Source organism: Bos indicus x Bos taurus, chromosome 5, assembly GCF_003369695.1.
Source record: "Bos indicus x Bos taurus breed Angus x Brahman F1 hybrid chromosome 5, Bos_hybrid_MaternalHap_v2.0, whole genome shotgun sequence".
NCBI lineage: Eukaryota > Metazoa > Chordata > Mammalia > Artiodactyla > Bovidae > Bos > Bos indicus x Bos taurus.
In genome coordinates, this window is record NC_040080.1 from 69,145,111 (window position 1) to 69,171,035 (window position 25,925).

Below are 25,925 nucleotides of genomic sequence, written 5' to 3' on the forward strand. Positions count from 1 at the left end.
CAAAATGACAACAGACAGACAGCAGTGAGCACTTGCAGATTGTTTTAGACTGCAGCATATCTCTAAGAAACCTACCTAAATATTTTATACAAATGTAAAGACTAAATTTGGGCATATCATTAAGCTCTAAGGACTCTTATTTTGAAAGTCATAAGTTTGAAAAATTACTGAAATTAGTCTGCAAAGCAAGCACTAAATATTGAGTATGGTGATGGTGGTAGTTTAGTCACTCATTCATGTCTGACTCTTGCGACCCCGTGGACTGTAGCCCTCCAGGCTCCTCTGTCCATGGGATTCTCCAGGCAAGAATACTGGAGTGAGTTGCCATTTCCTCCTCCAGGAGCTCTTCCTAGCAGTTTTCAATCACTTTTTATACAACTTAAATGATATTCTTATAGGAAATCGACTGGACAACATTTTATTAACTGTATGCTGGTTCTTTTAAAAATAAATAGCAACAAAGCAGAAAAGCTCCTACATTTGTTCCTTAACTTTCCAGACTTTGGACCAACTGGTTTAGACAAATCATTCCTCAGCCTTTATCCGTAATTCCAGTTACTTTTCATTTTACAAGATGTCCTCATTTAAAATTACATTGTAAATAGGTCCTTGATACCTGACTTTTTTCTTTGACATTTCTTTTCAGTCTCATCAAAAAAATACTTAGCACTGCAATGACTAGAAAAAGTATGTATGAGCATGAATATTCCTTTTGTCTCTATGAGATTTATCCTCTTTAAACACAGAAGCTAAATGAGAGCACTGTAGTTTTCAAGTGACCCAAAAATGTTACTGAATTTTAAGTCTGTGTGTTGTGTGAGCTCAGTCATATTCGACACTTTGCGATCCCATAGACACCAGGCTTCCTCTGTTCATGGAATCGCTTCCACTAAGAGCAAGTCTTTAGTGTTTCCCAATTCTTTGTACAAAACTGCAATGTTTTCTCATTGTTCTTTCCTCAGGTCAACGTTTCTTTTCTATTTTACACATTAGTTACCATTATTAAAATATTTTTAGATATGTAATTATTTATGTGTATTTATCCATATGTAATTATCGTATCTGAAAATTAGCGCAAAAGTGCCACAGGTTGATTTCAGGATTACAAATAAATTTTAGGAAGTAGATGAATTCACAGATATGGATTATCAGTTATAAATTTTTTAAATCCCTAGAACTGATTTTATAGTTTTGCTTTTCTTACAGACACAAGTAGGACGTTTTGCACCTCAGTTCTCTGGATACCAGCAGCAGGACTGTCAAGAACTATTAGCTTTCCTATTAGATGGACTACATGAGGATTTGAATAGAATTAGGAAAAAACCATATATACAATTAAAAGATGCTGATGGAAGACCAGATAAGGTAAATTTAATCATATTATTGTCACATTGTTACAATAATGTGATATCTCTGTGTAATGTGTGTCTGTTTTCCTTATAGGTAGTTGCTGAAGAAGCCTGGGAAAACCATTTAAAACGAAATGACTCTATCATAGTAGATATATTTCATGGCCTTTTTAAATCAACTTTAGTTTGTCCGGAATGTGCTAAGATTTCAGTAACATTTGATCCTTTTTGTTACTTGACACTTCCATTGCCCATGAAGAAGGAACGTACCTTGGAAGTTTATTTAGTTAGAATGGATCCACTTACCAAACCTATGCAGGTAAGTAATGATTCTTTTCTTGGAATTTGTTAGTGCTGAGTCCTTATGCCTGAAGTACAATTCAGTAATAAACTTTTTTGCATAAGAGATTTTTATATGCTAAATACTTTGAAAATTAGTACAACTCATCATGTAAAAAAAAAAATTCTCAAAGGCATTTTCTTATCGAAGAAAAATGAGAGGTTTGATTTTATAATATGGTTAGGAATAGTAGCTTACAAAGATTAATAATATAGTATTATTTACCCAGTTTTCCAACTGGAACTTTCTTTAATCTTCATTGTAATTTTTTTCCTACTGGCCATTGGAAGTGAAACTAATATTTGCTGTACATTTTGATTCATGATATGATAAGACAATGGTATATTTAAAATACTTGTAATATTTAAGCATTTTAAGAACCTGGAAGAGAAGTGGAAATTAATTAGGGTAAGAATACTTGCTTCAGTAATGTTCTAATATTTTAACAGTTTGGTTAGTCTACACAAGAAGAGAAGAACTTTATTCTATACAAGAGCCCTGTGGTAGACCTTAATATCAATTGTCTGCCTGATTCCATTGCCTAGTGTTATAATTGGGTTATTTTACATTTTATGAAGCAAAGTACTACGTATTTTCCCTTTTTTAATCAGTTAATCCTTTTCTGACATTTGACCTACCCTAATAAAAGTATTTCCTTCCTTTTCTACCTTCTGTTCCCCTAAATTCTATTTTAACACCTACCAAATTTTTTTATGACCTTTGGTTTATTTTAAATTTTGTCCCCTAGACTGTGAATTCTTTGAAGAAAGGAACTTTGGAAATCTTTTTATTCCCAATCCTCATGACTTAGAAGTGTTCAAAAATTTTATTCATTCAAATATGTGTTGGGTACTTTCAGAGTATAAAACTCTGGTAAATAAAGTAAACATAGTTCATCCTTTAAAAAATTGTTTACTAAAATCCTAGTATAGGTTCCAGCCAGAAGTGCAGTTTTTTAGAGCGTATTAGTTATATTAGTCTGCTCAGGCCACCATAATGAAATACCACAGACTGAGTGACATAACAAATTTATTTTCCCACAGTTGGAGGCCGGAAATGGAAGAATATAGAGAACCAGCTTGGTGGTTTCTAATGCTGACTCTCTTCCTCACTTACAGATGGATGCCTCCTCAAATGCATCCTCACAGGGCAGGGAGATAGAGAGCGGGAACACAGGCTCTAGAGAAAAAGGAATTAGCGTGGTTAGCCCATCAGATGAGTTTCCCATCACTGAAGTTGATTTAAATTAAGAAGTTTGTTAGTAATTACATTGAATATGTATTATGTATTGAACTCACATACTATGCAAGGTGTTGGATGTACAAAGGTATTCCTTGTCCTTGTTCTCAAGAAGTTCGTCATACAGTGTGAAGAGTTCTCCGACAGGGTGCTCGAGGAGTATACAGAAGGAATAACCTACCCAAACTGGCAGTGACGCCTGTGCTGAATCCTGAAGAATGATTAGGATTTAAGCACATGAAAATTGGGAATAAATACCAAGAGAGTGACACATACAAAGAAAGGGCTGAGGCAAAAGAGAACATGGCCCACTTCTGGAAACTACAGGTAGATAATATGGTAAACACAAGCTAGATCACAAAGAAGCTTAATGTGCTATCACAAGAAGCTTGGACTTCATCCTAAAGACTAAAGGAACCATTAAAGCTTATTAAGTAAAGAGATGGTATGGTAGATTTGTGTTTCAGAAAGAAAGAACACTGGCTAGTGCAGAGATTGGATTGGAGAGGCTTAGATCAGATGTACTAAGTAAAAGGTTAAATAAAAGGTTTTTTTGTAGTGATGAGATGACAGATGACAAGGGTTTGGACTCTCAAGCTAAGTATCAGGATGGCAGGCAGGTAGAAGCCAGTTGAATATAGAAGTTGAAAATATATTAAGATATTCAAGTTTATGGGATTGGAAAACTGAGGAGAATGGTACTGCTTGTTTTACTGGAAGATATAGGAAGAAAGTTTTAAGAAGCAGCCTAATTTAGTATTGGATATGTTGATTTAACATGACTTAAATCTGTGTTAAGTATTGGACAAATTGAGAATCATGAGGAAAATTTGGGAGAAGTATCAATAAGCACTGACTTTATATGTGTAGACTAGAGGAGAGAGATCTATGCTTGAGAGATAAATTGAGTGGTGAGCTCTATGAAGATGGTAGGGAATGTATTAGAAGGATGAGATAACTTAATTGATCATCTAAACCAGAGAAATTTGAAAAATGAAAAGGGCCATATTAATAATTATACCAAGACATGAGATTAACCCAGGACTGGCCTAAGCAAACTGGGATATATTGTCACCTAATCTAAGGAGAGCATATAGAATCAAGAAGGCTAAAGATAAAAGCCTGAAGGATTACACTAGAGGGTTAGTTCTTTCCTCAAGAAGATTTGACCAAGGCATTAGAAAAGAATAAGATGTAGTAGTGTTGTAGGGAAAGGAAGATTTTGAAGGAGGCAGTGGTCAGCAGTCTTGCTACAGAGAGATAATAAAATAAAGACTGATAAAGACTTGGTTAAATGGTAGCCTTGATCACAGGTTAAAGAGGTGAGGACAGAAGCCAGGAGTGGATTAATAAGTGAATGGGAGATAAGTTACAAGAGTGTGGACATTACTTTTAACAAGGCTATTTATGAATCAGAAGAGAAAGGGAGACAATTAGTGGAGAATTATTAAAAAGCAACGAGAGATGGTTTTGTTTTTTGAGACATTTCTGATTTTATAAGAGTTAAAAAGTAAAGTGAAAGTGTTAGTCGCTCAGTTGTGTCCAACTCTTTGCAGCCCCATGGACTGTAGCCCACCAGGCTCCTCTGTCCATGGAATTCTCCAGGCAAGAATACTGGAGTGGGTAGCCATTCCCTTCTCTGGGAGATCTTCCCATCCCAGGGATAAACTTGGGTCTCCTGCATTTCAGGTGGATTCTTTACTGTCTGAGCCACCAAGATAAAATGAAATAAAGGATAATTGCTGAGTTTATGTTCTAGAGGAGTCAGAAGAGAATATATAGATGCCAGGGTTAGTCTTTTTTTTGTTTGTTTTAAGCTGCAAAGCATTTTTTTAAATTGTTTTTAATTTTTTTTTAATTGTTTAATTGGGAAGAGTACCACCTGATTCCCTTTCCTTGTATCAAAAGAGACAGAGAAAAGGACTTTTTAGACTCAGGTTTACAGGGGAAACAATAAGTTGGAGATTTTCCTATCGCCTAGGCTGTTTTCTCACTCAAATAGGTATTCTGCTGATAGTGAGAGGAGTAATGGTGAAATAGGAAGCCTAAGAAATAGTGACGATTTTAAATAGTTATTGAGAGAAATATGAGAATAAGCAAATAAAGGAGACAGAAGAATTTCTGGCTAGGATTGAAGGATCCATTGAGATTGGGCACTGTGAGTTTGTAGTACAAACACCAGTCTGTAAAGTTGGGCAATTTACTCCGGCATATCTAAACAACTCTAAGAAAGTATAGCAAGAATAAAATTGAATAGCTGAATAATAAAGTAGTTAAAAGTTTTTGCAGTGGAATGAAGGGATAAATCATGGGGATGGAAGGGCATGGAGATATTAAGGAGCCAGTGGAAAAAACTGAGAGTTAAAAGGACTAGATATCTCAGTGCAAGCCAAGAATAGGAAAGAATGGGTCTCCAGGAAAAATAAATAGTGTTTAGACAGTTAAGAGTTTAAGGTATCAGGTGGAAAAGGAGATGGCAAGGTCTGAGACGTGAACCATGGTTAAATGCAAGTGTAGGCCTTTGAATTGAGCAGTGAAGGAATAATAAGGCTAAGATAAACTGTCCACATGGACTTTGTCACCCAGGACAATGGCAAGATCGGAGACAGACACTGTGAGCCAAATGCCAAGTGAATGTGAGGAAGCAACCAGAAGGTTAGTCTCACTAGTGAGTATTTTTTCCAAAGTAATAAAGTCATTGCAATTTTCTTTTTTTGTTTTTTAGTACAAAGTGGTTGTCCCCAAAATTGGAAACATACTTGATCTTTGTACAGCATTGTCTCTTTTGTCAGGCGTACCTGCAGATAAGGTAGGATGTTTCTGGGTTTAAAGTAGGTAAATTGGAGTTTAGTTTTTCACTGTTGTAAACCCTGCTTAATAGAAATTTATTTCCTTTTAGATGATAGTTACTGATATATACAATCATAGATTTCACAGAATATTTGCAATGGATGAAAATCTTAGTAGTATTATGGAACGTGATGATATTTATGTGTAAGTATGAAATTCATTGCACAAATATTTCTTGAGAAAAAAATGAAAGGAAATATCATAAAATTTTCAAAGTTTACAGTCAGTTTTATCCTTGCAGGTTTGAGATTAACATAAATAGGACAGAAGATACAGAGCATGTGATTATTCCTGTTTGCCTGAGAGAAAAATTTAGACACTCAAGTTACACCCACCATACTGGTTCTTCACTTTTTGGTCAGCCTTTTCTTATGGCTGTTCCACGAAACAATACTGAAGATAAACTCTATAATCTTTTGCTTGTGAGAATGTGGTAAGTGCCAAACAGTTCTGCATTAACAAAATAAAATATTAAATAGCTAATAAAAGCAAACATGCAAGGTACTATCAGAACATAATTAGTCATCTATATTATCTTTGTTTAGACAGGTAGCAGTGTAAGAAATCAAATTATAGGCTAATCAGTTTCTTGATCATGTGAAACGCTTCACTGAGATAATTTCAAATACAGGAAGCATAAATTCTCTTAGTTGTTTTACACCAAAAGTTTATAGTTGGAAGAAAATAGTTTATCATGTATGCACTTTGAAATCATAACAAATGTCTTATGCTTCATTTCTTTATACACAGCGCTCATACTGATAACAAGAACTCATAATAATAAATAGTTTTATTTAAAAGGATAAGCTTTTATGGTTCTTTCTTTTGTAAGGCAACATCTTTTTGAATTGAACCTTGGTTTGAATTAGAGTAATCAAGAATGCCATTTACTCCCTTTCTTTTATCTGTTATAACTGACATATTTAGTATTCTTTCTTGCATACCTGTTTTAATCATTATAGTCCCATAACCCATATGTAAAGATCACATTACAATCTGTAAGTGGTCTTAGTGTACTATATATATACATCATCTAAATGAGAATCTTTATAAAATAATTTTATGAAATTATTTCCCACAAACTTTTAACATAAAAGAGGAAGATGTTAAAACCCTAGAAGTAACAAATTAACTTTTTTTTTTTAAGACAGCCAAACACAGATGATTATGGTACCATACCTTGAGCCTGAATTTATCATTGAATCCACTAAATGACCACTGTTAATTGCATTTTGAAGTTTTGTTTTATTGAAAGAATGGAAAACTTTTCTAAGTTTTTACCTTAGTAGAACTGAACTTGTTTGATTTCTGGTTTTATTTCAGCCGATACGTCAAAATATCTACTGACACTGAAGACACTGAAGGATCCCTACACTGCTGTAAGGACCAAAATATTAATGGGAATGGCCCAAATGGCATCCATGAAGAAGGCTCACCAAGTAAGATTTATGTATTAAATTGTAAAATTTTCTCTTGGGTTATTGCTGCAGAGGGAAATTAAGAGGATGAGGATTAAGGAACTTAACAATATCTGCAAGCCTGGGGGGGGGGAATGTTCATATCAATAAGTATTAATAATGTAGCATTGGGTTTGTATAAAGATTTCTAATATCTAATATTAGGTGAAATGGAAACAGATGAGCCAGATGATGAATCCAGCCAGGATCAAGAACTGCCCTCTGAGAATGAGAACAGTCAGTCGGAAGATTCAGTTGGAGGAGATAATGATTCTGAAAATGGATTATGTACTGAAGAAACTTGCAGAGGTCAACTCACGGGACACAAAAAGCGATTGTTTACATTCCAGTTCAACAACTTAGGCAATACTGATATCAACTACATCAAAGATGATACCAGGCATATAAGATTTGATGATAGGCAGCTTAGGTTAGATGGTAAGTATTTGTGGAAAATGACTTAAACACTAAACTGACCAAAGTGTGTTGGGGGGTTTTTTTTGGTTTTTTTTGAGGTGAAACCTTGAAATTCAACACTGTCCTAGGAAGTAACATTTACTTATCTATCTACATGTTTAAATAAAAAGCCTTCATTTCTAAGTATACTAAAACATGTCAGCGTTTATTAAATGAAGATTGGACTTACGCTTAAGTTTTGTATCTTTTTTAAAATATTTTAATGGCTTGGAAATAGCAAATTACCCTGATCACCTAGTACAGCAATCTCTCTATTCTGCTATATATCTTAAAATGTATTATTTTATATCTTAAAATATATTAACTCAATACAGCATATTAAATCTTAAAGAAAAAAATATGTTTTCCACCTTAGAAAGGTCTTTCCTTGCTTTGGATTGGGATCCTGATTTGAAAAAAAGATATTTTGATGAAAATGCTGCTGAGGTAAGTCATCGCTCATTCCTTCTTTCTCTTTTCCATATTGACCACACTGTTTGGTTACAGTCTTTTTCTTCTACCAGATATGTTTATTTTGCAATTTTAAAAGTGGTTATGTGTTAAAAGACAAAAGGTTCATCTTCTTTGAACCTACTATTTAAACTTCCTGATTGTCTGTATAGGTATGTATACAAGAAGTGTTAGAAATACTGTAAATGTCAGCTGAAATAAGCTTTTGATTTATTTTAGAACATTTAGGAGTTTTTCATGACTATTCATAGTAATATGATATCACTAAAATTAGTTTTGTTTCATTTGTTTTCTTAACTCAAGAAATACTTCTCTTTAGGATTTTGAAAAACATGAAAGTGTGGAATACAAACCTCCTAAAAAACCCTTTGTGAAATTAAAAGATTGCATTGAGCTTTTTACAACAAAAGAAAAGCTAGGTGCTGAAGATCCCTGGTAAGAGACAAAATTAAATAATTGTTTCTAATTATTTTGTAAGGATATATACTGATGTATGTGCTACCTCAAATTGAAAAAGTAATAGTTAAATTCCCTTTGATATTTTAAACAATAAGCATTTGTTTATATGCTAATAATATATTAAGAATGAAAATGTCTTTAAAGTTTTATAATGTTAAGTTTTAATCTTGTTTTAGTATATTTTCCATAATAGCTCTTTTACTATGAATAATTCATTTTAGTTACATTTTTCCAGGAACTTTTAGCTGTGGAGGTATTCCAACAGAAGCTTTTTTAGGAAAATCACAATATCTTTTGTGTTGTTACTAATTTGAGTCCAGAAAGTCTCAAGATTTTCCTAATACCTTTATTTCAGCACAGTTTTGCTACATCCATGTTTTTTTAGCTTACTAAAATGTAAATAATCTAGCCCTCGTTATTTCTTTGAATACTTATTTACATACTCATTTTCACTACTTAAATCTATTTGAAACATGTATTGATGAAAAATAACAAGTTCCTGTCAGTCTTTTACATATTAGGCATTACCTGGTATTACCTCTGACATTATCTCTACTAAGCTTTAAATCTTTCTGTATATATTTAGGTATTGTCCCAATTGTAAAGAACATCAGCAAGCCACAAAGAAATTGGATTTATGGTCTCTGCCTCCAGTACTTGTGGTACATCTCAAGCGATTTTCTTATAGTCGATACATGAGAGACAAGTTGGATACCTTAGTTGATTTTCCTATCAAGTAAGTTCTGATTGAACTTAATAAACCTTGGGCACCTCTAACTTTTTTTAACATCACTCCCAAATTATAGGTGTTTTTTTATTTATTTTTACACGTAGTTGACTTTAAATATTATGTGGTTTCAGGTGTAAGGTATAGTGATTTGATAATTTTATACATTACACAGCATACAAAGTTACTATAATATTAGCCGTACTTTCTGTGCTATACATTAAGTCCTTTTGACTTATTGTATATCTAAATCCTTTTCACCTATTTTACCCATCCTCCCACCCGTCTTCCCCTTTGGCAACCACAAGATTGTTCTCTGTATCTGTGAGTCTGTTTCTATTCTGTTATATTTGTTCATTTGTTTTGTTTTAGATCCAGTCTCAGTTTTCGAGTGTATTTTTGGGGTTGTTCTAGCAATTTGTGTGGATTAGTAACAATTTTTATTCCTTAAGAGATCTTTCAAAGGACAAAGAGAAAATACATTAAAAAAAAAAAAAGTAAAACTTATTTTATGTTACATTATCTTTTGAGTTCACTGGCCCTGTTTGTAAATCTAAGATACTTCATGGGATCTTAGTGGTTTTGTTTTCATCATTAATCCTCCATTATTCCTAAATGCATTTTTAAAAAAAACTAATGTGAAAACTGAATAGTGGAATTGTTTAGAAGGCAGATGATCAGTAGAGTAATAAGTCATTCCTATTGTCATCTTTTGGTTTTCTTATTTCAGTGTCCAGAGTAAGTCATCCTATTTGTAAAAATATATAAAGAAGTCTATATACAGCATATCAGTAGTCTTTTTTTATTCTTAAATTAAAATCATTGAGAATTCAGATGGACAAAAAGGGAATAATGTATCTTCATTCATGGAGTCCAGGAAGGACTTCATTACACCCTATTTTGTAAAAACACCATGCTGCTCTCCCATTTTCCTGAAAAAAAATTGGCAGTATTCTTTCATATTTCATAATATTGGCATACCAAATTTACTTACTACAGTTTGTAAGTAAACAGATACTGAAGACAGGTGTTGTATATGCATGCAGAGGTGACTGGAAGGAAATAAATAATGTGATACTGAAAACATTCTCTGGATTGCTTATTCTAATCCATGTTTATAAATTTAAAATTGAAAATGTTTTGCAATTATAGAATAAAAATGCTTATTTTCTCTTTAACAAAACAAAATTATGAGCCATCAAACTTTTCAGGAATACAGCATTTTGAAAATACGAGTAAAAAAAGAAACAAGAGTAATGATAAGCTAAATCTATTAGAGATCTATTTGAAATTTAGAATTGTTATTGCTTTTTAATTATACAAATATAAAAAGAATAACCAGAAAAAAAGATAAACTATAAAATGGTCATATTCCAGTTTTGTGTGTGATAAATTATAAACAGCTGGTTGTATTTCAGAGAATGTTGCCTATTTAGGATGCATAGGTCATCAAAACCTGGAAAACATAGAATAGATATTGGGGTTATATTTAAATATATTTTATATTCAAATTAGGATACAATTTCTAAGAAAGTTTTTTTTCACTATCCCTTTATTCTTCCTTAAATAAATAATTTCTGAAAATGACTTTAAAAAAGAACCCACATGATAAATGGTGATGTCTATAATTCCTCTTATACTAAGAAATGTATTAGCATGAAAATACTAATCTGAATACAAACGATCAGTGGAGAATTTTTAAATTCTCTCAATCCCTAAGAAAATTTTTGCTGAAACACTCAAATCTCAAGGGTATTTGTATAATTTTATAGTTATTTGGCCCTTAGTAATTTCTTTAATGAGATATGTGTGTGTGTGTGTATAGGAGTATATTTAAATGAGAGTCAAACAACACTGACTGAAAAGTAAAATTTCGTTACATTTAGGGGAAACATAAAATTAACTTGATCTCTTTTTTAAACAGTGATTTGGATATGTCAGAATTCCTAATTAATCCAAATGCAGGTCCTTGCCGCTATAATTTGATTGCCGTTTCCAACCACTATGGAGGAATGGGAGGAGGACACTGTAAGTAGATAATTTACTTTTTTACTAAAGTCATTATGTTTAATAACGCCAGACTTTTTTCCTTAAAATATTACTTCTTAAAAGAAAAATGTGAGATGTGTCTTACACAGTAGATACTGTGTCTACATCAGTAGATATTGATTAATGAATGAATCAGCTTTTGAAACTCTTTTTCTTTTTTTAACATTAAGAGAAGAGGATTGAGTTAATCATACTCCTCAGAGCACAGGAAATCACCGGTCCGTTCAGGGCTCCTGTCCTTCGCCTTCTCCTCCTCCTCCCCTTTCTAACATGTTTGTTGTATGCGCTCTCACAAATCACACATCATTGTTAATTTGTATGATTGTTGCTCTGCTATAGAGTTTACTCTTCTCTCTTGACACTTAAGACTTCTCCATATTACTTGTGTCAATTTAATTCATTGCTTCTAACCACTCATGACTTATATCTACCATATTCTCTCTTTTCACTTCACGGTGGACATCCACATTAACTTTAACTTTCTACCATTTCGAGAACAGTAAACATCATTGTTTTTAGTCTCCTATGTGAGAATTTCTTTGAGCTACATACCCAGATATAAGATTGCTGGGTTGGAGTAAAGTACTGTGAACGGCACTCCAGGATGATTATACCAATCTGTGCTCTCCAGTTGATAGGTTTTTCTGAAGAACCATCACTGTATTCTGGGGTAAATCCTATTCATTAAATATTTTTTTTAATATACTCAGTTGGATTTGGTTAGCTAGTTTTGTTTAGGATTAAATAAAATTTAATTCATGTCTGAAATGATATTGTAGTTTTTTTTTTAGTTCTTTCATTAGCAATTCAGTCACTCAGTCATGTCCGACTCTTTGCGACCCCATGAACTGCAGCACTCCAGGCCTCCCTGTCCATCACCAACTCCCGGAGTTTACCCAAACTCATGTCCATTGAGTCAGTGATGCCATCCAGCCATCTCATCCTCTGTCATCCCCTTCTCCTCCTGCCTTCAATCTTTCCCAGCATCAGGGTCTTTTCAAATGAGTCAGCTCTTTGCATTGGATGGCCAAAATATTGGCGTTTCAGCTTCAACATCAGTCCTTCCAGTGAACACCCAGGACTGATCTCCTTTAGGATGGACTAGTTGGATTTCCTTGCAGTCCAAGGGACTCTCAAGAGTCTTTTCCAACACCACAGTTCAAAAGCATCAGTTCTTCTGCACTCAACTATCTTTATAGTCCAACTCTCACATCCATACATGACTACTGGAAAAACCGTAGCCTTGACTAGCAGGCCTTTGTTGACAAAGTAATGTCTCTGCTTTTTAAGATGCTGTCTAGGTTGGTCGTAACTTTCCTTCCAAGGAGTAAGCGTCTTTTAATTTCATGGCTGCAATCACCATCTGCAGTGATTTTGGAGCCCCCAAAAATAAAGTCAGCCACTGTTTCCCCATCTATTTGCTATGAAGTGATGGGACCAGATGCCATGATCTTAGTTTTCCAAATGTTGAGCTTTAAGCCAACTTTTTCACTCTCCTCTTTAACTTTCATCAAGAGGCTTTTGAGTTCCTCTTCACTTTCTGCCATAAGGGTGGTGTCATCTGCATATCTGAGGTTATTGATATTTCTCCCTGCAATCTTGATTCCAGCTTGTGTTTCTTCCAGTCCAGTGTTTCTCATGATGTACTCTGCATATAAGTTAAATAAGCAGGGTGACAATATACAGCCTTGATGTACTCCTTTTCCTATTTGGTACCAGTCTGTTGTTCCATGTCCAGTTCTAACTGTTGCTTCCTGACCTGCATACAGGTTTCTCAAGAGGCAGGTCAGGTGGTCTGGTATTCCCATCTCTTTCAGAATTGTCCACAGTTTCTTGTGATCCACACAGTCAAAGGCTTTGGCATAGTCACTAAAGCAGAAATAGATGTTTTTCTGGAACTCTCTTGTTTTTTCGATGATCCAGCGGATGTTGGCAATTTGATCTTTGGTTCCTCTGTCTTTTCTAAAACCAGCTTGAACATCTGGAAGTTCACGATTCACATATTGCTGAAGCCTGGCTTGGAGAATTTTGAGCATTCCTTTACTAGCGTGTGAGATGAGTGCAATTGTGCAGTAGTTTGAGCATTCTTTGGCATTGCCTTTCTTTGGGATTGGGATGAAAACTGGCCTTTTCCAGTCCTGTGGCCACTGCTGAGTTTTCCAAATTTGCTGACATATTGAGTGCAGCACTTTCACAGCATCATCATTCAAGCTTTGAAATAGCTCCACTGGAATTCCATCATCTCCACTAGCTTTGTTCGTAATGATGCTTTCTAAGGCCCATTTGACTTCACATTCCAGGATGTCTATCTCTAGATGAGTGATCATACCATCATGATTATCTGGGTTGTGAAGATCTCTTTTGTACAGTTCTTCTGTGTATTCTTGCCTCCTCTTAATATCTTCTGCTTCTGTTAGGTCCATACCATTTCTGTCCTTTATCGAGCCCATCTTTGCATGAAATGTTCCCTTGGTATCTCTAATTTTCTTGAAGAGATCTCTAGTCTTTCCCATTCTATTGTTTTCCTCTATTTCTTTGCACTAATCATTGAGGAAGGCTTTCTTATCTCTCCTTGCTATTCTTTGGAACTCTGCATCCAAATGGCTGTATCTTTCTTTTCTCCTCTCCTTTTCGCTTCTCTTCCTTTCACAGCTATTTGTAAGGCCTCCTCAGACAGCCATTTTGCTTTTTTTCATTTCTTTTTCTTGGGGATGTTCTTGATCCCTCTCTCCTGCACAGTGTCATGAACCTCTGTCCATAGTTCATCAGGCACTCTATCAGATCTAGGCCCTTAAATCTGTTTCTCAATCCACTGTATAATCATAAGGGATTTGATTTAGGTCATACCTGAATGGTCTAGTGGTTTTCCCCACTTTCTTCAATTTAAGTCTGAATTTGGAATCAAGATTATGACCTAGTCTAATGAAACAGGCTAGGACATTTTACTGTTTTATGTTTCCTGAAACAGCTAGTATAATATAAGAATTAACTAGTAAGAAAGTTTCGTAGAATTCATCCAATAAAACTATTTGGACTTCTCAGCCATAAATTATTCTATTTATGTCATGTTTATTGATTTTCTTTTTGCAGAATGTGTACATATTGACATTCTCCATTTTTCTTAAAATGTGTATTTCCCAATTTATTTGAGAATAGTTGTTTATAATACTCTTATGGTATATTTTTTGGTCCCTTGTTCTTTTCTGTCTTTTGAAAGAATTAGACTTTCTATTGTATTATGTTTTTTTTTTTTTATTATACATGGTATGTCTTCTATCTTGTTGATTTCTTCTCTTCTCCTTGGTATGTTTTTCCTCTTGTTACTTTGAGTTTGCTCTGTTATTCCTTTGGTTTCTTAAGTTGCATCCTTAACTTTGTTTTCATTCTTTTCCCTCTGTTGAAGGCTATAATTAAAGCTATAAGTTTTCCTTTAAATACTCTATCACTGTTACATAAATTTTTACATGTAGTCTTCTTTTTCTTTGAATTCTGTGTATGTTTTTAGTTTCCTGTATAATTTTCTGAATATCACAAGATTATCTCATGTGCTTTTTCAAGTATATATTTTTTGTAAAGCTCTCCTTTTTTTCTTAATTTTATTTTATAGTAATTAGGGCCATTATCTATATTAACCTTAGGAGTTTATTAAGGCTTTCATGTAGCTTATATGGACTGCTTCTTAAATGTTTATGTACTTTAAAAGCATATGTATTCCCCATTCAAACATAGAGTTCTCTGTTTCTATTACAGGTAATCTTATTAGTTTTATTTAAATCACAACTATTTCTGGTTATTTTTGATGTTCATTCTTTTTCTGGGATGAATTTGTCAGGACTACTACTAAAATGATTTATCTGTTTCATCTAACAGTTTTATTAGTTGTTTTGCATTATTAGTTGCATTTATGTTTAAAATGGATAGTTCTTCTTTTATCTATTCTTTTTTACCTGAGTTTGATACTCATTTTTCATTTTGTCTTTTTCTCAGAATTACAAATATTAGTTTAGCTTTCTTTTGATACCATCATTTAGTTTGCAAACTCTGTGTGCCTTTTTGTTAGATGTGTCTCTTTTTTTTTTTCTTTTTTTTTGAAATTGCTCAGTCGTGTCCGACTCTCTGTGACCCCATGGACTATACAGTCCATGGACTTCTCCAGGCCAGAATACTGGAGTGAGTTGCCTTTCCCTTCTCAAGGGGATCTTCCCAACCCAGGGTTTGAACCCAGGTCTGCGGCATTGCAGGTGGATTCTTTACCAGATAAGACACCAGGGAAGCCCAATATTATTGTTCAATCTTGTCCTTTTAGTGTCAGACTTATTGGTCTGAAAATATGTTTCTTTAAATTTGTGAATGTGGTGGACTTGATTTCAGATTGACAAATTTACAACCCATAATGGGCTTCACTCAGAAGAATAATTTTAAGAGGAGTAGAACTATTTAGAAGACAAAATCTGTAGTGTCACTTTTTAAAAGTTATGACAGCAGATAATTGTTATGAGTACATTTTGCAGCTTTGTTTCTTCAGTTATTGGGTAGTTTATACAAAGTATGAGATAGGAAAAGTGGGCATTTTTTTAACTTAATGATAAAGCGAATCTTTAAAATTTGTGCAGATTAATTGATCGCTTTTTACATTTCTCTTGCCCTGTACTTTTGTTGAAGACTGGAAATGATTCTGATGTAAAAAAAACAAAACAATACAGATCAATGAGTTACAGTATTGTTGAAAAAATATTGGTCATAGAAAATTTAAACTTACACTTGAAAATTCAAACTTTGGAATCATAAACAGAGCTGAGTTTAAATCCTAACTCTGCTGCCTAACAGCTATACTCTTGGACAAATTAAACTTCTGATGCCTCACTTTCGTCATCTGTAAAATTTAGAAGAATAGTAATGATAATACCTTCTTTATGAAATAATACAGCACTGGGCCTGATACAAATGCTAATCACCATTTATTGTCATTAGTATTGTTATTCTTTGTATTAAAAAAATAATAAATATGCCCTGTATGTTCCTGGGATTAAAAAAAAAAGTATAGATAGAAAGTATCATAGACTTCCAGATTATAGAAAATTATTCTGAAAACCTTTAAACATTGGAATCAGTTGAATATATGATAGATTGGCCTAATGTAGATGATTATCATGTAATTTTAATAGGTATTCCTTATATAGACAATTTTAAAGTCATGAGGGTTCCCTCCCAGAAAACCACAGATCATTTAAGTGATAGAAGTGATTGTATTTTTTTCATTAGATACTGCTTTCGCAAAAAATAAAGATGATGGAAAATGGTACTACTTTGATGATAGTAGTGTCTCAACTGCGTCTGAAGACCAGATTGTGGTAAGTATGTCTTTTAATCTTGAAGATCAAGGAATCCATTGTTTTAAAAGGGGCCCATGGAGCACTATAGTCTATATTCTAGCAGTTCTAATAGTTGAGGGACTCATTCTTATTTAAAGATAACATAAAATTGTCCTTTTAAGTGGAGATCTGTCTTCTAAATTTGTCCACTAGCAGAAGCATAAGTTGAACATGAAAACTTTTCTGGTAGTTTTCAACATGAAAACTGGACTTTTCTAATGAAAATATTAAATTCTCCCCTGAACAATAGGCTCAGACATTCTAGACATTGGCTAAAGTCAGAATGCTAAAATAGAAAAATAAAAAACTTTTAAGGGCCTTACCATACCTGAGATATTTAAAGAAAAGTCTTATCCTTTATGACAATTACATATTCAAAGTCTCGAAATGATATAATTAGGTAAAACAAATTACAAAATTTTCAGAATTAACCCTGTGTATTTGTCTGATGTTTTCTGAATAGTAGAAAAATTAGGAAGTTACATCTGCTCACACTTGCATCAGCTTGTCAGCCATAGCTGAAGCAAAAATATTGGCATTTGCTTTGTTTTCTATCAGAGCACATTTTTATTATCAAATATTGATTGACAGTGTTGGTTTAGTTACTAAATCATGTCCAACTCTTATGGACTGTAGCCTGCCAGGCTCCTCATTTTCGAGGCAAGAATACTGGAGTGGGTTGCCATTTCCTTCTCCAGGGGTCTTCCTGACCCAGGGATCAAACTCGTGCCTCCTAAATTATAGATGGTCTCCTGCTCTGCAGGTGGATGCTTTATTGCTGAGCCACCAGGGTAGCCTCTATTAATTGATGAATAGATGACAGGTGACTAATAATGTTCTAAGAAGAAAACTAAGGCTTGCTTGATAAGAATTTATTATTCTATAAATTTTGCCTTTATAAATTTTGCTTATTGATCACAGTATTTACAATGAATGAGAAATGTAGTACTTCCTCATGCAATGATATTTCCTATACAGAGGTTTTCTGTTGATGTGGGGAGCACTGATTGCTTTACTTTATTTCCAGTTTAAATTATGTATTCCTTGAGGGCAGAGACTAGCTTTTTGTTTTGTTTTAGTTTATAATGCTTTAAAAGTCAGTTTAATAAATTAATAAACTTCTGAGCCCAGTTACTGGCATAGTTTTAATCAGTTATTGTATACATAGATATGAAGTTATTTTGAGTTGTTTATAGATGTTTTATATCTTTATCACCTGTTTGTACACATGATTTATATACATACATATCATTGCTTATCTCCCTATAGCTACAGCAAAGAACAAAAAGAGACTTTTGAAGTCTTAGTATTTTTTAAAATGTGTTTATGCTTAAGTTAACTACATTTTTGTCGTATATTTAGACTTCTAATTTTATATCATATCCCTCATTTTTCAGTTCTATTCTCTTCCTTAGTCTCCCAACCAAAACCCTTAAGTTGCCTACTTCCTCCTTCAAAGTCTATTTGACAACACTGCCTTAATATTGCTTTCAGATAAATATCTTGTTTATATACAGTATGTGAATTTGATGTTACCTTACATTTTAACAGTAATAATTCTTCATTTAGTCAACAAGTGTTTGAATACATTCTATATATAACACTCTATTCTACACAAGGTTGAAAGTGAAAGTGTTAATCGTTTAGTCCTGTAGCTCACCAGGCTCCTCTGTACGTGGGATTTCCCAGGCAACAATATTGGAGTGGGTAGCGGTAGCCATTCCAGTCTCCAGGGTATCTTCCTGACCCAGGGTTCGAACCTGAGTCTCCTGCATTATGGGCAGATTCTTTACCATCTGAGCCACCAGGGAAGCCAAAAAAGACAGCTATCTCTAATGTCAAGAAGCTTACAATCTATAGGTGACAGAGACATGAATTGACAATTGTATATGATAATTACTGTTAAATATCTTGACTGTATAGATTGAGGCAGCTGTCTCAACTAATTGGAGTGTAAGGAAACAGAACCAGTGCAGGGAGTGTTTGATCTGAGTCTGCAAATATGAATAGTGGTAAATTAGACAAAATAACCAAAACCAAAGATATTCTTAGCAAAAAGAACAGTAGCTATGAAAGCAAGGAGATGTGGCAGAATATACCATTTAGCTAAGGGAACAGCAAATAATTTGGTGTTACTGAAACAAAAGACTTGTTAGGAATGTGGAGCAAAAATTAGACTGGGGCTAAACTTGGCACTCAGATCATGAAAGATGAGTTCTTCGTTGTTTTGATCTTTTCTTAAAGTCTGTAAGAAGTATTGGGTGGTTGTTAACTAACAGAAGAACATTATTAAATTTCCATCTTAACATGTCTTGAGAACACTTTAGAAGACAGATTGGAGGGCACCCAGTAGGCTGTCCTGAAATTTAAGCCACAAGATCTTCTAAAGTTAAATCAGTGGTAGTAAGTATATAGACAGGGGAGAATGGATTTGTGAGCTCTTTAATGGATAGAAATACTAGAACTTGATTAAGATGACATGTAAATATAGAGGGGGGAGGGAGATGATGACTCGTACTTTGACATTTACAAAGATAGTGAATAAGAAAATTTGCTGTGAAATTGATACCTGTATAATAGCTCTGTGGAAATTTCCATTAGGTAGTTGGACTAATTGGACTAGAGTTCAGGGGTGAGAACTGGCTTAAGTTATGAATTTGAATTGTCTGTTCTAGGTAGCAGTTAAAACCATAGGTTTGAATGAGTCACCTATGGGAAGATACATATTCAGAAGAGCAGTGAGCTGAGGACTGAAAACATGATTTTTTTTTTTTTTTACTTTAAGTCAGGATTTAATGAGCCCACAGGAAAATCAGAAGAAACTGTAGAGATGAAGCATCTAAGGAAAAGTAGTATAACAGAAGCCAAAAATGCTTTAATGCAGGAGGAGGAGTAAAGCATTAAATGCCACCAAAAGATTGGCTAAAAAAGGCACCCATTTAATTTGTTTATAAGAGGGTTTTGAGCCTGGTGAAAGGCATTTCATTACAGTGGTTGCAGCAATCACATTGATTGAGGAGTGTGCATGAGAGTAAATGATGAATATTAGATTTTCTATAGACCCCAGCCTGGCTGCGAGGAAGAGTAAGAGGTATATGGCAGCTAGAAAAGGAATGGAGAGGAATTTATGAGGGAGAAGACTTAAGTATTTTTTATGCCAAAAAAGTCCAGTAGATAAGAACTCATTAAAGTTACACAGTGATGATTGATGGAGCAGTATCCTTAAGATGGTAAGAAAAGTTGGAATCTAGAACAAATACAGAATGAAGCTATTACTATTAGAAAGACACTTGCTTTGTCCTTAGAGACAAGAGGAAAGAAGGCATAGAATTCTATTTCATGTTAGAGTAAGAAGGTGAATCTGTGATATGGTTGCATTGATTTATCTGTCCAGCTAACTTAGAAGAGAATAAATGTTAAATCCAGTGACCATTCTTCCTTTATAGATAGAAGTCATACTATTGATATAGTTAATAAATTTTAGTAACCTCCATTGACCATGTGTGGTGTTCTTGATTTATGTCCTATCACCAAAATTGGTTATCAGCTAAAAATTCATTCTATATTTAATGTGATCTTTGAGAATCATAACCATTATAATATTCTTTGTTTGTTTTAACAGTCCAAAGCAGCATATGTACTCTTCTACCAGAGACAAGACACTTTCAGTGGAACTGGCTTTTTCCCCCTTGACCGAGAAACTAAAGGTGCTTCAGCTGCCACAGGCATCCCATTAGAAAGTGATGAAGATAGCAATGATAATGACAATGATATAGAAAACGAGAACTGTATGCACACTAACTAATGAAAGTCCTAGAAGCCATAAAAGAGAGACTTTCCTGCTGGTGGTATCTATTGAAATGATGAAGTTACCCACCACATTAAACAAAAGTCTGAGATGGGGAGTTTCAGATCACTGAATGTAAATCCTTTATCAGATTTTAACTTGTGCAGTACTTGAAGTGAAACACAATGAAAACTTTAACATAAATTGTCTCTTAATACATTTACAGTCTTGTATTTACAAGCTAAATATATATAGGAAATCACAAATAAATCCCTTTTAAGTTTGCTGCTGTTTTGATGAATTACGTTTTCTTTAATTTTTTGGATGTGAGTTAATTGATGACAAATGTTAAATTTGTGGATGTTGGTCATTTATTTTGCTCAGATAATAACTGCAAGAAACCTATGGCTGAACTTAGTTCTTGGATAATCTAGTTCATGTGCATTAGGCTGCCACATATACTACTATGATAATGAGCTGCAGTATCAATGTGGCATAAATACTGCAGTAGTATTCTTGGAAAACCAAATTTCCAAGTCTTTACCTGGAATCAGTGTGGGCCTGTTATAAAACTAAATCATGATACAAGAAGCAGTCTTGAAAAAGTTATTTCCTTTTGTAGTACCATAAAAAAACAGAATATTATGTTCATCTTACTACTACTGTGGAAACAGGTTCTAGATTTCACACTTCATCGAAAGTCACTTTTCAGTTAAATGTAAGTATTTTTCACTGCTGTTGGGATCTATTCCTTAGATATTCAAATTCTTTTTTACTTACTTTAAATTTAAAATGCATATCTTTAAATCTGGTGTTGGTCCAAAATTAAAATTTTGGCTGTCTGTTTTTCTCTACCCCATTTTTTAGTAATTTGGCAACTTTTAGCTCTCCCAAGTGTTGTAATATAAAGACAAATTTAATAGTATTCTGTATCTATAGTAATGATTGCATCAAGCTTAGGTGAGAAATTTTTTTCTGGCCTTTAAATTACTAATGGACAATTGGCTTTAAAGGTAGGTCTGTTAACTTTCTTTGTGTGTTCCTGATGGAATTCACCATAGCCTTACAGCTTTTCTCAGAAGGGAACTTGTTACAAGAGAATTGGCATTGCATGTTCCAGAGTCAGAACCTGTACAGTATATAAAACATACAAACCTTGAAGTTGATTTTAGTTCACCACATTCAAGGATCCAGGATGCCAAAAATGTGTGAACATTTGAAACATTTTTCATTTGCTGCTTTTTCCCCTTTGATCTAGTTGAAAGAATGTATTGTCAATTGGCATATAATACTGCCTTTAATAGAAAATAAATGCTGGGGCACGTTTCACATATCGACTACCTGAGAAATTGCTATGTGTCCCACTATTAGTAAAGCAAAAAGTATAATGTTCTTCATTTGAACTAATCAAATACAATAGATTATAAATTGTGTATTGTAAATAAAAGTTCACTCTGTGAGTGCACATTTTGGTAAATTATTTATTTATGTTAGCATTTAAACGTGAAAGAAAAATGCATTTAACCAGGATAAATGAGGTATGTTGATCATGGCTTTGCTTTATACCTTAATATTAAAGCTGGTTTTTCATCCTGGTATTTTTAAAGCTGTTTTGCGTTTTTCCTTTTTATCCTTTCCTTTTCTTTATCTTTCTTTCTTTCTTTTTTTTTTTAATGTAAACTAACCTCCTGCATGACAGAGGTTAAAATTTTGTCTGCACTTGAGTTCACTTGAGTTTACATTTGAAATGTGCATGTTTATTTATACAGATTTCAATAAAGCTATTCAAGGCCTTATTTAGTCTTTTATTTCTTACTCTGAATCTTTTAATAAAAGTCCCCTATTTTATGGTCAGTGACCATATGCTCTACTTTTTAGTTATATAGTTAAAAATAGAAAGGAAAACATGTCGTAGTGAGGTAAATCTTCCTGTTAAGGACATGTTTTAAAGTTGACTTTTTCAGTTTAAATATTCATTGAGCAACTGTTTGTATACCAATTAGAGTCTTGAGATTTAGCAGTAAACAATATCCCTGCACCCAGAGAGCTTGCAGGCTTTCTCCTATCTACCAACTAGTAAACTTTATTTCCATTTTTCTGAGGTTTAAAGAAAAGACAATTTTTTTTTTATAGCTCTAGACTAGTTTCTACCCTAATTGTGTGTTTTTAAAAAGAAAACGATGTTAATAAAATTACTGAATTTGTCAAAATCAAATGGCATTTTCTGCTGCAAAAAATAAACTCTTAAAAATAGTGCAAAGGGTATTCCATACTCTAAAAGTAGGTATCCGTACGTAGTACAGGGTCATAGGAATATATCCAGTCTAGAATTCTGCTTCTAGCCTAGATACTTGGTAATCATATGACTTTAAATTTAATCTCTCCTGGTCTGTCTCTTCACCTGTAAAATAATGATGATAATAATAATAGCATTTATTCAGCACTTACCAGAGACCAGATACTATATAAAAGTTAGATGTTTTATCTCATATAATTCCCCAATAGCTATGAGGTAGGGACATCAATCCTCCCCATTTCTCATATGGAGAAACAAGGATACAAAGCAGTTCACACAGTTGCTATGTGGTGGATATTATGCGATGGCCAATATTCTATCCTCAGATGTATGTACTACCTCCCACTAGATTTAGTGTCTGACTCACAGGATTGTTTGGAGCTCAAACAAGATAATGTGTTTTACAGAAAGTGCTTTGTAAACTGTGTAGTATACTCACTACTGATTTTTTCAGTCTACATAGAAAGTCATCTTGAAGTCTTATAACTTTGCTCCCAAAAGTATCTTCAGGTGACTATTTGAGAATTGAATAAGAAAAATACCAGCTGGAATATGGACTCACCATTCCCCTTTGAAATTAACTTCATTCAACTCACATACATTTATTACAATTTTAATTAAATTTTAAATATTAATATAATGACTTTTCCCAAATGCAACCCTGATTCTCAGGACTTTTTTCATTCACCTGTGACTTGGTTTTAATTAATGTCTGTGAAAAAGCTGTAGCCTGATGCTTTACTTAAATCTCTTGCTTTCTCTTATAATCTGTGTTCTTTTAGTGGTCCTATATTTGTCCTTGCTTTTCCAGCAACTAGATATAAAACCACACAAAACATTGATTGGGGCATGAAAAAAATTAGTTAAAGGCCAAAACCATTGATACAGTATAAGGCAGTACTTTTTCACCGGTTAATTTCCGAGGTGGGGACATCTTATGAGAAATAAGCCTGGAGACTAAGATAAAGACCTGTAGTCTCCTTCAGTGGCTTACAAAAGTGGGGAAGAGGGGAGGGTTTCTAGGGGTGGGGAGCATGCTAGTAGGAACCTTTTATCCTAGAGAATGTACTATTTCTTGACAGTATCACTGGGGCATGGTGATAATAAGAAGTAAGTCAACTTTTAGTCTGTTTTACTCTCTTTAAGTATTTGCAGACAATCCATTTCATTACTGCCTGCTTCCTATCCTCCCTACTTGTATGTATGCTTCTGATCTTTGCTTGTGCGGTATAGATGAGCATGTTCTCTCCAGGTTAATGTTTAAAAATGTGGAAGATTCTTGTATAGTAGGAAGGAAACAGAAGTCTTTAAATTCTCAGAAGGAAAGGAAAATAAATTTCTACATGATTTAATAACATGATAAAATAAATTTTATTTCTGAAGCCAAAGAAAAATAGTGAAAATCTTTGTTCATATTTTCTACTCTACAATAAAATAATTATTAAAATTTTATTTGAAACAGCTTCTCTTGAAAAAATACTTATGTTCATAACTCACAAGTACTTTTTTTTAAGTGCCAGAGGATAAAGAAAGGGAGAAAGAGAGTGTATTTATATTCTTGCTGACTAATACATTAAGTTGCAGAGCTGTATACTCTATGGTTTCATTATCAGATTTTTTAAAAATAAATACGTGTAATTTTTCTCATAAACATTCTGAGTTTGGGGCATTTTAATTCAATATGTATGTTTATGTTTAATTCTTATTTACTGTATATTAAAGCAAAAGAATTTTGAAGTAGCTCAGATAACACTTTTATTTAAAACTGGATTAAGTATATTCAAATTTTTATCTACATAGAGTAGGTTTTTAAATATTAGAATTGGAAAGATAAAATGTTTATGGTAAGAATTCAGATATTAATCAAGCTTTATTTGAACTGATGATGGGGTAAAGAATTTTTAAATGGATATAAAACAGACAGTACAAAAATTATTTTTGGCAAATATATGCATTGGGAAACATATTCACCCTACATCATACCTTGGTCTAATTATAACCTGCTCTACCTTGGGAAGCCTGGAAATTGCCAAGATAGTGAAAGGAAAAGACTGAGTTATTAAGGGAATCTAGAAAGGGGAGAAACCATTCAGGGAAAATCAAGAGTTGACATAATGTTGTGATCTAGAGTCTTAAAGGATAGATAGAAAAAATCAGCCAAATGGACTTGGATTTTTTTTTCCTAGAAATGCATGTTAAACATGATTATACAAAGCAGCTAAAAATACAGCTATCTCTTTGGAAATTGTTCTTTTAAATGGAAATGCTGTAAAAAAAAAATAAGATTGCACATTTTCAATATGCACAAAATCAAATATTTTAAATGTTTAAATTGTTTTGGTAATTAACTGTTCATCTGTAGAAAATCATGGTTGAAGTTGGTGCTCACTTGCTCAAAGTTTTCCCTCATATCAGGAACTTATAGCTTGTTTTATATAGTTTGATGAAACAAAATAGTTTCATTTGCTGTGACTTTCAAGTCCGTTGCTAGCTGGAGTTAAATCTACATACATAAAAGTAAAACAATAAATATGGAAACATCCCAACAGTCTTTTCCCATAATGTGTATTCTTCCATTTTTCTCGGTAGTGACAAATTCTTTACATTTCCCAAACTGTTGTTTTAAGCCTTGACTATGACTTTGTTTTTTAACTAATAGTTAAAACCTTGCAGGGTTTTGAAACTCTATAACATCTCAAATGAAGTTTCTTATTAAAACGTATTTTGCTTTTCTTTTAGAATTTCTGAAGGAATATTGTAGGTTAACAAGCATTGTAGCTCCTCATTCCTCCTCTGCTCATTCACTGTTAGGTATGCTAGGTTTTGGATAGTTCAGACTCGTACTAGAGTGTTCTGCTTATTCCGGCCTTACATGTATGCCTTCACTCCTTCATCTGGCCTGCTTTCTTCTCACCTTGAGTTCTTTCTGTAATGAAAGTGAAAAGTGTTAATCACTCAGTCGTGTCCGACTCTGTGACCCCATGGACCGCAGGCCACCAGTCTCCTCTGTCCATGGAATTCTCCAGCCAAGAATACTGGAGTGGGTAAGTAGCGATGTATTTCATTGTCTCTA

At 33.6% G+C, this 25,925-nt stretch overlaps 1 protein-coding gene across 4 annotated transcripts in view; it reads left to right on the plus strand.

Annotated features, from left to right (window-relative positions):
* USP15 (ubiquitin specific peptidase 15) overlaps positions 1-22,352 on the plus strand; it is a 128,936-nt gene extending 106,584 nt beyond the window's left edge. For 3 of the 4 annotated variants that reach the window (XM_027542411.1, XM_027542412.1, XM_027542414.1), the window contains 13 exons: positions 1,207-1,365; positions 1,444-1,668; positions 5,654-5,737; positions 5,828-5,922; positions 6,020-6,211; positions 7,102-7,217; positions 7,401-7,673; positions 8,068-8,138; positions 8,482-8,597; positions 9,208-9,357; positions 11,273-11,376; positions 16,660-16,748; positions 20,392-22,352. In XM_027542411.1, coding sequence (XP_027398212.1) covers positions 1,207-1,365; positions 1,444-1,668; positions 5,654-5,737; positions 5,828-5,922; positions 6,020-6,211; positions 7,102-7,217; positions 7,401-7,673; positions 8,068-8,138; positions 8,482-8,597; positions 9,208-9,357; positions 11,273-11,376; positions 16,660-16,748; positions 20,392-20,574 — 1,857 coding nt within the window. In that variant the 3' untranslated portion in view covers positions 20,575-22,352. Of the gene's footprint in view, positions 1-1,206; positions 1,366-1,443; positions 1,669-5,653; positions 5,738-5,827; positions 5,923-6,019; positions 6,212-7,101; positions 7,218-7,400; positions 7,674-8,067; positions 8,139-8,465; positions 8,598-9,207; positions 9,358-11,272; positions 11,377-16,659; positions 16,749-20,391 lie in introns of those variants that run through there. The other variant, XM_027542413.1, reaches the window with a different exon arrangement.
* The last annotated feature ends 3,573 nt before the right edge of the window (positions 22,353-25,925 follow it).